The sequence below is a fragment of the Orcinus orca genome, chromosome 3, assembly GCF_937001465.1.
Source record: "Orcinus orca chromosome 3, mOrcOrc1.1, whole genome shotgun sequence".
Taxonomy (NCBI): Eukaryota; Metazoa; Chordata; class Mammalia; order Artiodactyla; family Delphinidae; genus Orcinus; species Orcinus orca.
Window position 1 is genome coordinate 120,952,685 of NC_064561.1, and position 13,370 is coordinate 120,966,054.

A 13,370-nucleotide genomic window follows, 5' to 3' on the forward strand; every position below is an offset into this window, starting at 1 on the left:
TGGAAAAGTGCTGTGATAGTTTACTAGGGCTGCCCTAAGAGTACCACAAACTGGGTGCCTTGCAGTTTTGGAAGCTGGAAGTCTGAGATCAAGGTGTTGGCAGTGTTGGTTCCTTCTGAGGGAGTGAGCGAGAATCTATTCCAGGTCTTTCCCCTAACTTCCGGTGCTTTGCTGGCAATCTTTGGCATTCCTTGGATTGTAGATGCACCACCTGACCTCTGCCTTCACCTTCATATGGGATTCTCCCAGTGTGTGTGCGTGTGTGTATGTTTACGTGTCCACATTGCCCCTTTTTATAAGGACACCAGTCATATTGGGTTAGGGGCCCATTCTACTGCAGTATAACCTCATCTTATTACACCTGCAATGACCTTATTTCCAAATAAGGTCACATTCTGAGCTACTGGGGGTTAGGACTTTAATATATGAATTGGGGGGCGGGGGACACACAATTCAACCCTTAAAAAATGCTCAGTCCAGTGTTACATCCTACTCCACCCTGGTTCCACCAAGGTTAGCCATGGTTGCCCCATGGCCAGAATCTGACTGAGGTGATGGGATTCACTCTGGCCCCCTGCCCTTGCCTCCTCTGAGACTGCAGAGCCCCAACAGGCTGGCTAAGAGCCACATGGACACCAGGCTTTGATAAGGTGACTTCCCTCTGGATTTACACCAATGAACCTGTTTCGACTTCTGCTGTATGGGGGGCAAAGGTAGGCATGTCTATGCTGGGGTGAGTCTCAGCCACCAACTACAGCTGCATTCATGGTTTTCTTTCTCTTTGATAAGTGCCCACAGCCTACATCATGTCCTGCTTTGCAGGCTCAATTTAAAGACAGGCTTCGCACTGAGGTCAATTAGAGAGGTAAAAGCATAAGCAAATAGTCACTTCTCACCTTTCTAAGCTGCTTTTAGTCAGTTTCTCATTTCTTCATTCTCTTCCTAAAGATATTTATGTTTAAATAAAGGTTTTCTCCCTCACAGCCTGATTTTTCCATCTGCTTGATTCCTGCAGTGAAGTCTTAACCCTATGTTTGTTTGTCTTCTCACAGCTTGTTGCCATGGGAATGATTATAAGATGGCAAATTTCAACACTGTCTTCAAAGCACCCTGAAAGAGATGGAGAAAATGGGCAGGATAGAAATATGCTCTTAGCTGAACATGTATCTCTGATTACTGGCCAAAGCAGAGTAGAAGGAAAGTTCAGAGTAACAAGGGATACATGAATGTTTAAGTATACATCAAATGGATCCCCACGACAAGCCTCCTCTTATCTAAGGAATAATAAGCACTAGAAACCCAGGAATTGGCCGCCTTGAAAGATGAGCTCTTGTGATTCACAAATGAAAGAATTCTTTGTGCTGAAGAAACGCTTCAGCGGCCCTGTTGAGAGGCTGAGTTGGCTCTAGAGGCGTTGACTTACTCCCTGGGCTCCCTCAGCCCACGTGAAGGCATGCCTGACATCCTGAGAAAGTACGTTAGGCTGCAGCCTTGGCTCCAAGGTCTTAGGGGGACATGAAGCACTGACTTGCCCAGCAGTCTGGTTATAATTTCTGCTGTTCCTGGATAGAGGCAGGGAAATACCACAAAGGGATAAAGAAAGAAAGGCTTATGTTCTTAATTTTTCATGAGAAAAACTATTGCACAATAATAAACCACCCTCAAGTCACATATTATTTAGATGACACAGGGGCATAGCATCCTGGTCTGAGCTCTAGACATCCAAGTATTTAAAGTGAACTTGCCATCATTTGGCTTCATTATTACCCAGGTGCCAAGATGCCTTAGCTAGTGCAATCCGCCTACGACTACGTATATATGCTGTGGTTTTAATGTAGAAACACCTAATTTTCTTTTGTAATTTTTTTCTTGTTATTTTCTTTTAGATAAAAATATATACCCTGGAAGAGCACAATATTTTATCTGTTTGTGTTGAAAAGCATGTGGAAAGACCAGCACACTTGGCTTATCATCTCTTGTCTGACTTTACCAAGCGACCTTTGTGGGACCCCCATTACATGTAAGAATAAATTTTAAATATTTTCTTATTCAACCCTGACATCATGTAAAAGATAACCTCTACATTGCAGTGTATCTCCATTGCCCAATGTATGACCTATTGTTTTATTAAACAGTATTTGCTAAAGTTTGCTCTGCATGGAAAACTGCATCAGGTGCTACTGAGAGACACAAAAATTATTATAATCATCTATTTTTCATCTATATTGAGTTGACATGCTTTACCCACACCTATTGTACTCCTATCAATAACTCTTCAGAGTTGGTATTATTCCTATTTAACAAGAGAGAGATCCCAAGACTTGCCAACATTACACAGGCAGTAAAGCATGGAACCTGAATTGGAACCCAGGTCTGTCAGGCTCTGAATTCCACACTCTTGTACTTTAATACACAGTCTCATTGCTCTTGAGGAAGTGATTATCAAATAGTCCCTCCAACTTCCCACTCTTGATCTTTATTTGGTAGTCCCCTCTTTATCTGTGAAGAAGTGCTCCCTGGTGAGAAGCTGGGAGAAGCAGCTCTATGAGTACATTCCTTCCTGCTCTCCATGTCTGATCAGGGCCCACTCCTGTCAGCCTACATCTCTTCTGTTATTCGTTGTCTCCCACATCCCTAATCCAATCTTCTCCACTCTCTCTCCTTTCCTGGAATGCAGAGCTGGGCATCTTGTCAACTGCACTGTCAGGGTAACACCCCCTTCTTCAAGGAGTCCAAGCTCCTGGGCTGCAGGGCTCAGGCCTCATGGACACCTTGCTTGAAGGAAAGGATTAGTAAGATTATACCTATTATATTCAGCATTACCATTTACTTCCTAATTTGGATGAAGTAGAGTTTCATCTTTTAAATGTCCAAATCTCACTGTGATTAACAGCATGTAATAGACAATTTAACACCATTAAAGTGAAACATCTCTGGGCTCATGTGTTACATTTGCATAGATGCCAGAATGATACATCCTGGTTAATGTTACAATAATAAACATTCGGAGAGAAGAGGAAACACTTGACGATTTTCTTGCGTAGATCTTTGTAGATAACTCTATAAGTACAAAGATTTTAGCAAGAATAATGCCTAAACTTGCTTTTTTCAAATGTATCTCCCATTATTTTCTATATCACCTGACATTCTAACCGAACTGAACTTGAATGAATGAATTCTAATTCCACTTACTATTTTGGTGCATCTATCATGATTCAGGTACTGTGCCAGGTGTTTTCACTTGATCCTCACAATAACCCCATAGGTACTATTATCTACATTTTATAGATGAAAATAAAGTGACTTGCCTAACATAACATAGCTACTAAGCAATCTGAGACTCAAAGGCAAGTTGCTTGATTCCAAGCTTAGTTCTCTTTCCCAATATACCATATTCCTTTACCTCAGAGTCGTTGGATTGTCTATATAATTCACTAGTCTTCAAAATATTATTACTTGATCCTAGAGAAAAATAATTTTGTGGAAAAAAGAAAAGTGCCTTTCTCTTCAGTGTTGAGGGCAGTGACCTTAGAGTCAGATGGCCAGCATTCTTTTCATCACATGCAGAATTATTCCTTCTGGCCAAACAACTCTAAAAACAGACTTTAAGAAATGATGCTGGCTTTGGGGGGATGGTTATGTGAGCAGAAGGGTGAATATGGACACCAATAATGAAGTTATGCAAACAAACAAAACGAATGCCTTATTCTACCAGGTAGTAAAATGTAGACTTTCTGTCACTGTTCTATTTACATAGGTCCTGTGAAGTCATAGACTGGGTAAGTGAAGATGATCAGATATATTATATCACTTGTCCTGTGGTGAATGATGACAAACCCAAAGACTTGGTAGTACTTGTTTCACGAAGAAGGCCTCTCAAAGATGGGTGAGTGTATGTAATTCAAGTGTTATAGCAATGTCTTATAATATAGAGTAGAAAGAAAAAGTTGATATGAAAACAAGGAAGTCAATGGAATAAGCATTTCTGGTCTTGATGTTCATGTGAATTTTTTCTAGATGGGGCTTTAGTTATCATTAAAAAACAAAGAACCAGAAAGAAACAATTATCTATTAAGTGCCAGCCATGTGCAAAGCATCTGTGAGACTCGTAAAGCAGTTCCCTTTCCTTTTGCTCTATGCAGATGTAAAACGGATATTTAGCAAACCTTCAAAATATTCCGTTATTGTAAAAATGCAGTGAAAGCCAAATAAAATACCAGGAATTGGTTTTGGTTCAGAATTTACAAAGACTCAACTGTGCTAGACACCCAAAATGGCTGGCTGTCAATTAGAGTGTCTGTTCATGGCTTCTCCATGGGCATTGGGCTTCTCAGAGAATAGTGTCTAGGTTCTAAGGGGAAGGGTCCCAAGAGCAGGTGTTCAAAGGGACAAGAAGTGGAAGCTGCCAGGGCAGTCATGGTCTACCCCTGGAACTAGCCAGCATTATTTCTGATGTCAAAGCTGGCCTATAGAAATAATCCCTCCCGTGTGGGATTAATGCACATGGATGTTCCGTGTAGTATCATTTACTATGGCAAAAGATATTAGAAATAAACTGAAGCTCCATCTTATTAATTATGGTAGAACCATACTATAGAGCACTATACCAGCATTAAAAAGGATGTAGTAGTCACAGAGGCATTGATACAGAAACACCTCCAAAGTTTTACCATTAGGTGAAAAATCAAATTATAGACCAATATTTGTAAAATGATTATATTTATGTAAAAATCTACATACGTCCATTTGCTTACATAAATGTTATATATTTATAAAAAGATCTGGAGGATCACAATATAACGTGGTCATCTCTAGGATAAGCATGTATTGTGCTTATGGTGGACTGAAGGATGACTTCTATTGGGTTCTCTGTTGTTTGAAGGTTCTTTAAAACAATGGTATTATTTTTCATTAAAAAAAGAAGAGACTGAAATTACAACCCATTAGGGCACCAAAAAAAAAAAAAAAAAACCAGTTTGGAGGTTGACTGCAGCTTTGTGGAGTTATACAAAGTATATGTAATTCTTAGGCAGAAAACACCTATGGCCCTTATTATTATTTGCTATACTTGAATGTATCCATAGAGAATGTTTTCCTATGTATACCACTCATCTAAAAGATCTGGGTGTCTATAGTTTTACTTCTACTATATAAACAAGTTGCATTAACTGTAGGAATTTATTTTCTAACAACTATTCTTTGTTTCTCTCAAGAACTTTGAAAATGTCCTTTTATCTTTCAGTCACACTTACACGGTGGCAGTGAGGTCAGTTATTCTGCCATCAGTCCCACCTTCTCCACAGTACAGCAGAAGTGAAATCATAAGTGCTGGATTTCTCATCCGTGCTATTGACAGCAGTTCATGTACCGTAAGTTTGATGAAACATCTGCAGATTAATTTGTTCCTACAGATACAGAGGAACCTTTTACCTGGATTTACTAATTAACTCTAATTCTGCAATGTGTCCACCCACACCCACCAGGGAATCCTAAGGTCATCCTTTCAGATCCATTCCCAAAAGATTAGGGTCATAGCCTCCCCTACACCAACGAGAGTGAGATCCCTGCTTGAAAAAGCTCCAAGTCAGTAAGAAATTAAAATATTGTTTTGTTTTGCTTTGTTTTTTGAAACAGGTATCTTACTTTAACCAGATTTCTGCTAGCATCCTTCCTTACTTTGCTGGAAATCTTGGTGGCTGGTCAAAATCCATTGAAGAGACAGCAGCCTCCTGTATACAATTCATAGAGAACACTACTGATGATGGGTTGATAAGCATATTTTAAATGATAAACTTTAAATTATCTGTCATTTTATTTTCCACTTTCAATTTCAAGCACCCTTAGCTCTGACACTTGACAAGCTTCTGGGCCACAAATAATTTAATATCAGTCTAAGCAAAATGCAGTTATGAAGAGGTTAAAAAACAAAATGCATCCCAAGTCCAATACCAGTGATTTGGGTTAACATTAAAAGAGCTTTAAAACTCTGTTTTAGATCACCCGTGGCTTTGCTCCCTTGCAGGGGCACAGGCAATGGAAAATTCCCACATGCAATATTGTGTGTTCTGTAAAATGGTGGAAGTTAGGTTAAAATAATCAAAACATTTTTAGGCTACATGTTCTGTTTGAAAGTTTACAAAATTTTATAAAATCAGGAATGATAAGTTGGCTAGTTGATTAATAGTATGGGGTTGTTCCATGTACAGCAGGTATCTGTATGTCAAGAGCATCTGACAAGATGTATTACGTTTTAGAGCTTTAAATTAGGAAGACATTAAAACATAATGGAATCCAATCAATTTTAGTAATAGGAACTACTTTCCTAGTGTCATTTAACATATATCAAGTTAGCTGACCAATTTAGTATCTATTGCTCTATCTACACTCACAAAGTACCTGCAAAATGTGATATTGTAGAGAAAGCATTAACTGAGCTCTACTTTAATAATCATTACATTAGAACTTTATTCCCTAGACTTTTTAAAAAAATTTATTTTATTTTTGTCTGTGTTGGGTCTTTGTTGCTGTGCATGGGATTTCTCTAGTTGCGGCGAGCAGGCACTACTCTTCATTGCGGTACACAGGTATCTCACCGTGGTGGCTTCTCTTGTTGTGGAGCACGGGATCCAGGGTGCGTGGCCTTCAGTAGTTGTACGTGGGCTCAGTAGTTGTGGTGCATGGGCTTAGTTGCTCCGCGGCACGTGGGATCTTCCCGGACCAGGGATCAAACCCATGTCCCCTGCATTGGCAGGCGGATTCTTAACCACGGCACCACCAAGGAAGTCCCCCTAGGCTTTAACATTTATTATTTTACTCTGTCTGTGATTTGTCTTAACGCATAAGACAAACCAGCATACGTCAAGTTAGCCTCCTCTACAGGAAAACTTCTAAAAGTTAAAGGACTTCTCCATTAAGAGTTTAAAGCACTTAAGAGATTAGTTACATCCTGCTTTAGTTTGTCAAATCTTTACTTCTGTCCAAATTTGGTTGTAATTATTTTTATTAATCTGTGCCAGCAGGTTATTTATATGAACTTTGGACTGTGTCCCAATTTTATGAATTAACATTTATATACAATAAGAAGAATGGATATGTCGATTAAAACATGCTTATACATTACATTCCAAAAGTAGAAAGATTTTTGAGAATATTTTTAGATTTTAAAAAGGTGAAAAAAAGGAGCAATAAAGAGGGTTACAGTACACTAGAGTTTTGTATGCTAAAATTTCAGCCCTCTCCTACAATTGAAACACTTCTAACTGCTGCCTCTCCTACACCTCTGAATTTATTTATTTTTTTTTGAATCTTTCTCCTGAACAGTAACAGAAACATTGTGAGGTTGAAGGAATAGAGTAACTTTGGCTGGATCACTTTTAGACATAAAGATGTTGCCCACTCTAACTTGTAACACAGGCATAGTCAAGCACTGTCCAATATGGTAGGCACTAGCCACATGTGACCATTTACCTTAATCAAACTTAAATAAAATTTGAACATCAGCCACACTAGCCCCACTTCAATATTATCAGTCACGTGGTCATCATGGCCTAATTTGAAGTGCTCACTTTCAGACTACTGGACTAAAGAGACTTTAAAAGGGCATGACACTGGAAAAGATAACAATGCATTCAGGCTCTACATAGGGCACCTCAAAAAGTTTAAAATCTGTGCCTCAAACCATGACACAACTGACTAGGGCATTCCTATTGCAAAATTCAACAACAGCCCTTAGGTTTACATTTCCTTTTTTTTTCTTTTTTTATAAATTTATTTATTTTATTTATTTATTTTTGGCTGTGTTGGGTCTTCGTTGCTGCATGCGGGCTTTTCTCTAGTTGCGGACAGCAGAGGCTACTCTTCGTTGTGGTGCGCAGGCTTCTTGTTGCAGTGGCTTCTCTTGTTGTGGAGCACAGGCTCTAGGTGCAGGGGCTTCAGTGGTTGTGGCTTGTGGGCTCTAGAGCGCAGGCTCAGTAGTTGTGGTGCACGACTCTGTTGTTCCACAGCATGTGGCATCTTCCCGGACCAGGGATCGAACCCGTGTCCCCTGCATTGGCAGGCGGATTCTTAACCACTGCGCCACCAAGGAAGCCCTACATTTCCTTTTTTAATGGAGTATTTGATTGCTCTTTCACTCATTCAATAAATATTTATTAAGAACCTACTTTGTGTTAGACACTTTTAGGCACTGTGGGTTCAGCAAGGAACAGAAGCATGCTGATAACATCATAATAAAATATTGATAAATAAATAGAATATTTAGGAGATAAGTGTTAAATGGAAAAATAAAGCAGGGTAAAGGATGTGAGTGCTGGGGAGGTGTTGGAGGTAGTTGTTCATATTTTAAATAGGGTGGCCACTTGCCAGAAGCAGCAGGAAAATGCTTCTGCTGCTTCTGGGCCCCCCTCCCCAGGGCTGGGAGGCCAGTGCTATGGCTCAGTGCAGAGACCGGGGTCCCTCAGCCCCGCTGCCTTTGCAGGATGCCCCACCCCCCCACTCCTTACCTCGGCCGCCCACACTCCAGCTGGGCCAGGGCTGGAGGGGCCTTGTGAGGAGTTCCAGGAGTTGCCCTCATGCCTGGGAACTGCAGGCATGTGGACCAGGGGTCAGAAGTGTGAAGCTTCACATCTACTCCTTAAGGGAACTGCAAGTTAAAGACATAAAATTTAATAACATTTTTCTGGCCATGAAACATGACTTTTGTCAAACAACAAGAAGGTGTGGGGGGGAGTTCACACTGAAAGATAGTAAATATTCTATATAACGAATGTAGCAATATATACATCCAGGATTCGGGCTTTTGGTTATTGATGGCCTGGTGGATAGGGTGGTCAGAGTAGGCCCCATTGAGGGATATTTCAGTGAAAACCTGAAGGCAGAGAGGGACTGAACCATGAGGATCTCTGGAGATAGCATGTTTCCTGCAGAAGAACTAGCCCAGGCACAGCCTTTGAGATGGGAATGTGTTTCTGGCACATTCCAGGAAAAGCAGACGCTGGAGAGGCTGGAATAGAGAGGTAATTGAAGACAGATGAATTAACGACAGCCTTTTCTGGATTTCTTTGGTGCCCTGACTTTAAGCAAACATGCCTGAACCAAGGATGAGCAGCAAAGCTCGTTCATCAGCACTCACCCTCAAGCCGCTGGAGACTAAGGACAGAGGGAACATAAAAATGTAGTCATGCTTATTTTCTCCTTTGGAGTGTCAAAATATCCTCCAGGAACACTAAAGATTTCATACCTTTCTTGATAGTAAGAGTTTTCAAGTGCGTCTAACAGGACTGAAAGCTTTTTGATTAAGAAAGGAAGTTCTTCCCTATTAATTCTTCCTGGTTTTAATGCAACTGAGTTTCTGATTTATATTCAGTTTTTCTATCATATTTTTAAAGAATTCTAGAGGAAAAAAATGTAAAAATTGATCTATACAGTTTAGAATATAGTTTACCGTTATGGTCTAACACCTCTAGGAAATAATGAACAATTTTAATTAAACCTAGAGAAATCCAGAGTATTTTTATATATACCATCACATGGTTTTGTTCATATTTCCTATTGCACATTTCAGAGACAACCTTGGAAATTTTTATTGGTATAGTTATAGGAGTAGTTTTGAAAATATATGTTGAAAATGTGTATGTTAAGGAATGTTTTATGTTTAGAATAAATTATTGAAATGTAAACTCTGAACCTTGTTCATGACTCATTTTACCCATTTGAAGGTAGTGTAACTACTGGGACAGACAGTTCACCATGGGCCCAGAGGGGTCCTGCATATTATTGCTGAGTGGGCCAAACTGCAAGACTTATTTATCCACAGGCAAATGCTAGTCCCATAGGCAATTAAGTAGGTCAAGGTGACCACAGCTTGACTTCAGTGTAATGGCTCACTCTCTGGGGCGCAGGAAGGCTGGCTTGTTTGCTCTGCGCTACAGCGTTTGCAACTTGTTCCTCAGCTGTGACACAAACCGGCTATGTCTATAGCATCCATCTGGGCCCATCATGTCACCCTGTGGGGACTAAGGGAAAAAGGGAAGCAACAGAAATAAGTTGATACTCACGGTGTTTGCTGTGCCATGAATACTATCTTTTGTCTCTGAACCAGGATTCTCATGCCTTGTCGACATCCATGAAACAGTAACAGACTAGTGTATTAAGAACCTCAGACCCTTTACAGTTCTTGATAGTAACCCACCTCCAGATTCAAAAGTCAAAGAAATATTATAAAATGTCTTTCTCAGTGTACTTGAAGGTATAAAGTACCATATAAAAATTACACATCTGATGCCATCTTTCCCTTCCTCATTTTGTGACATTTTTAGGGACATTTGAAAATAGATTCGAAATTAATATTTCCATCATTTCCATAGCTCATTATCCCTCTCCATGTCCTCCCTTCTTTCTTCATCTGGCTTAGATTCCATGGTCTATCATTAATATCACACCCTGGAAAACACCTGTACCTTTTCCTTTCATTCTACTTGTCTGGCAAACTCAAAACTGTGGTTAAAGTATTTGTAATACCTCACCCCTGCACTAAGCATCTGAAAATTGTGGATGGGTCTCACCTGAAATTTATGACCACAGATTTCAAAAGGGCTCTGATAATACTACTACATTTCCTATATGTTTGCTATTTCACACTGCCTTCTCTTCCTTCAAGTTTCTCATGTCTCTTACCCTTTCTCAGTTAATGAAATTTAGAAAATACTTCGAGGAAAATATAAACCATTAGGCAGAAGTTGTCTCATCTCCCCATCTATGTACATTCCACATCTTTGCCATCCCTCCTAACACAATGAATTAAACATCTCTACCCTAGCAAAGAACCATTTCTCTAACCTTCTCCAAGGCTTCCCTCCTCCAATTCTCTTTTTTTCTCTATTTCAGGAGTCTTTCCTGGATTATTTTCATAGCCACTATTATCTCTTATCTTAAAATAAATCAAAACAAAGCAAAACAACACTTCACCTGATCCAGTTTCCTAAAGGCCACCATCTCTACTCCAATTATCTATAAATGTGGTCTTCATATCCTTATTTCATTTACCGAACTGTACTTCTCCCTCTGTTACTCCACAAAGACCTCTCATTGCCACACTAATGGACCTGTTCTTAGCTTATTTAGCCTCTGAGCAGCATTAACAAAGTTGACTAGTTCCTTCTTTTTGCAGCATTGTCTCCGCTTGGCTTCCATGATGCCACACTCTTGGATTTCCTCCTGTGTGACCAGTCACACTTTTAAATCCTCTTGAAGTTCTTCCTCCTCCACCAGACCTCTAAATATTAGACTACCCAGGGCTCTGTTCTTGGCCTCTTCTCCTCTATCTCCATTCCTCAGTGAGTCCACCCAGCCTCTGGGTTTTAAAAGACATCTACTTGCCAATAACTCCCAAGTCTGTGTCTCAAGCCCTAAACTCTCCTGAACTCCACACTTGTATATCTAACTACTTATCTGACATTTCCACTAAGATAATCGTCATCTCAAAGTCCACATTTCCAAAATAGATCTCTTAATTCTGCCACCTTTCCCTCCATAAATTCTCCTTCCTTCAGGAAATCTTATTAGCTCTATGTTAAAGATATCAACATAATCAGAACCTGACCCCTTCTAACAACTCCACCACAACAACCCTCATTCACACCATCTTCTCTCACCTGAATTATAACCTGCTTTTATCCTTACTCCTCCCTTCACTCTGCTCTCAACTCGGCAATCAGATCATGTCACATTTCTCCCCAAACATGTGAAAAATTTTGCATATCACAGAGTGAAAGCCAAAGCTTTATAATGGTCTGGGGTATGTTGTGGTACGTTGGATTATTTTTCAGAAGTATTCACTCCCTCACCACCATCCCCACCTCCACGAATGGAGCGCTGTTCTACCTCTTATCTCTGAGCTCGATTGTGTGACTCATCAACAGACATGATGCAACCAAAGGCTTGAAAATGGTTTTGCAAGTGGACCTGCCCTCTTACATCTCTGCCATTGTCCTGAGAAAAGCATGTCAGGGCTAGCCTGCTGGTCCCAGGAAAAGGAAGAGAGACACATGCAATAGAGCTTCTTCATCTGAGTCTAGCTTATATCAGCTGACCCCAAACCAAACTTCTTATGGATGTGAGCAAGCCCAAATGAGATGAGCAGAGCTGTCCAGATAAGCCCAGTCTAGATCTGACTCATAGGCATGAGCTAAATAACTGCTTATTCGTGTATGCTTCTGAGAGTTTGTGGTTTTTATGTGGCAGAAACTGGTAGAGGCTGTAAGATAGGACCCCTGTTAACTCTCTGATCTACTAGTTTATCCCTCTCTTTTCCAACCATATTCGCCTCTTTGCTGTTTTCCAACTATACCAGGCAGGCTCCTTCCTCAGTATCATTGCATTTACTTATTACCTCACATCAAGATATCCAAGGCTTTCTCCCTAATACCTCCCTGTGTACTATACAATGTAACATTACAAATGAACCTTGAAAACATGCTAAGTGAAGGAAGCCAGTCAAAAAGATCACATCTTCTTTCTGCCCCTCAAATATGGCAAGCTCATGGCTTTGACTATTTTCTCTCCCTAAACGCTCTTCCTTATTATCTTCACAACAGATTTCTTCTTGTCATCCAGATTTCAGCTTAAAAGTCTTCCTCTCAGAGGGCTTCCCCTGATTATCCAATCTGAAGTAGCTACCCAGCCTCTTGTATCATCTGTGTGTTAATTCTATCACATATTCATTTAATTCACTCATTCATTCAACAGTGTGAATGCTCTGTATGCACCAAGCACTTCTGAGGATAATGAGTAAGACAAAATTCCTGCCCTCATGTAACCTATAATCCGGTGGAGAGGGGACAAATAGTGTTATGTAGGGACATAAATTATGGAGAAAATTTAGACAGCAAGAGAATGAAAAGTTATTGGGATGAGGAAAAAGCTATTTCCTATAAGGCTGGTCATAAAAGACTCTCTATTAGACAGATTATAAGCAGACGCCTGAATGAAGTAAGAGAGGGTTGACTCTGGGGTGTGGTGGGGAGAATGTCAAGAAAAGCGTAACTTGAGATGCGAGCCTACAGGCTTGGAATATAATTGTACTGAATAAAATGGAGACAAAGGGAATTAGCCCATTTTTTCCCTCAGGGGAAGTGATGAGATTTAAAGCTATTATGAGTTTGAGGTGTTAGTGCAACATCCAAGTAAGAATGTCCAGCAGGCAGGTGAGAAGACAGAACCGAAACCAGGATTTTAGGGCAAGACGGAGATTTAGGAGTCAGCCACGGAAAAGTGAAAGATAAGCTTGTAAAGAGAGATGACATTTCCAAAGGACTAAAGGAAGAAAAGAGTGCTAACCACTAAGTCTTAGGGGATTCAACAAAATATTTATA

At 40.1% G+C, this 13,370-nt stretch overlaps 1 protein-coding gene across 1 annotated transcript in view; it reads left to right on the forward strand.

Annotated features, from left to right (window-relative positions):
• The window catches only part of ACOT12 (acyl-CoA thioesterase 12), a 48,094-nt gene extending 41,684 nt beyond the window's left edge, over positions 1-6,410 (forward strand). The window contains exons 12-15 of the mRNA XM_004281649.3: positions 1,887-2,020; positions 3,758-3,886; positions 5,243-5,369; positions 5,635-6,410. Coding sequence (XP_004281697.1) covers positions 1,887-2,020; positions 3,758-3,886; positions 5,243-5,369; positions 5,635-5,784 — 540 coding nt within the window. The 3' untranslated portion in view covers positions 5,785-6,410. The remainder of the gene's footprint in view (positions 1-1,886; positions 2,021-3,757; positions 3,887-5,242; positions 5,370-5,634) is intronic.
• Positions 6,411-13,370: the final 6,960 nt, after the last annotated feature.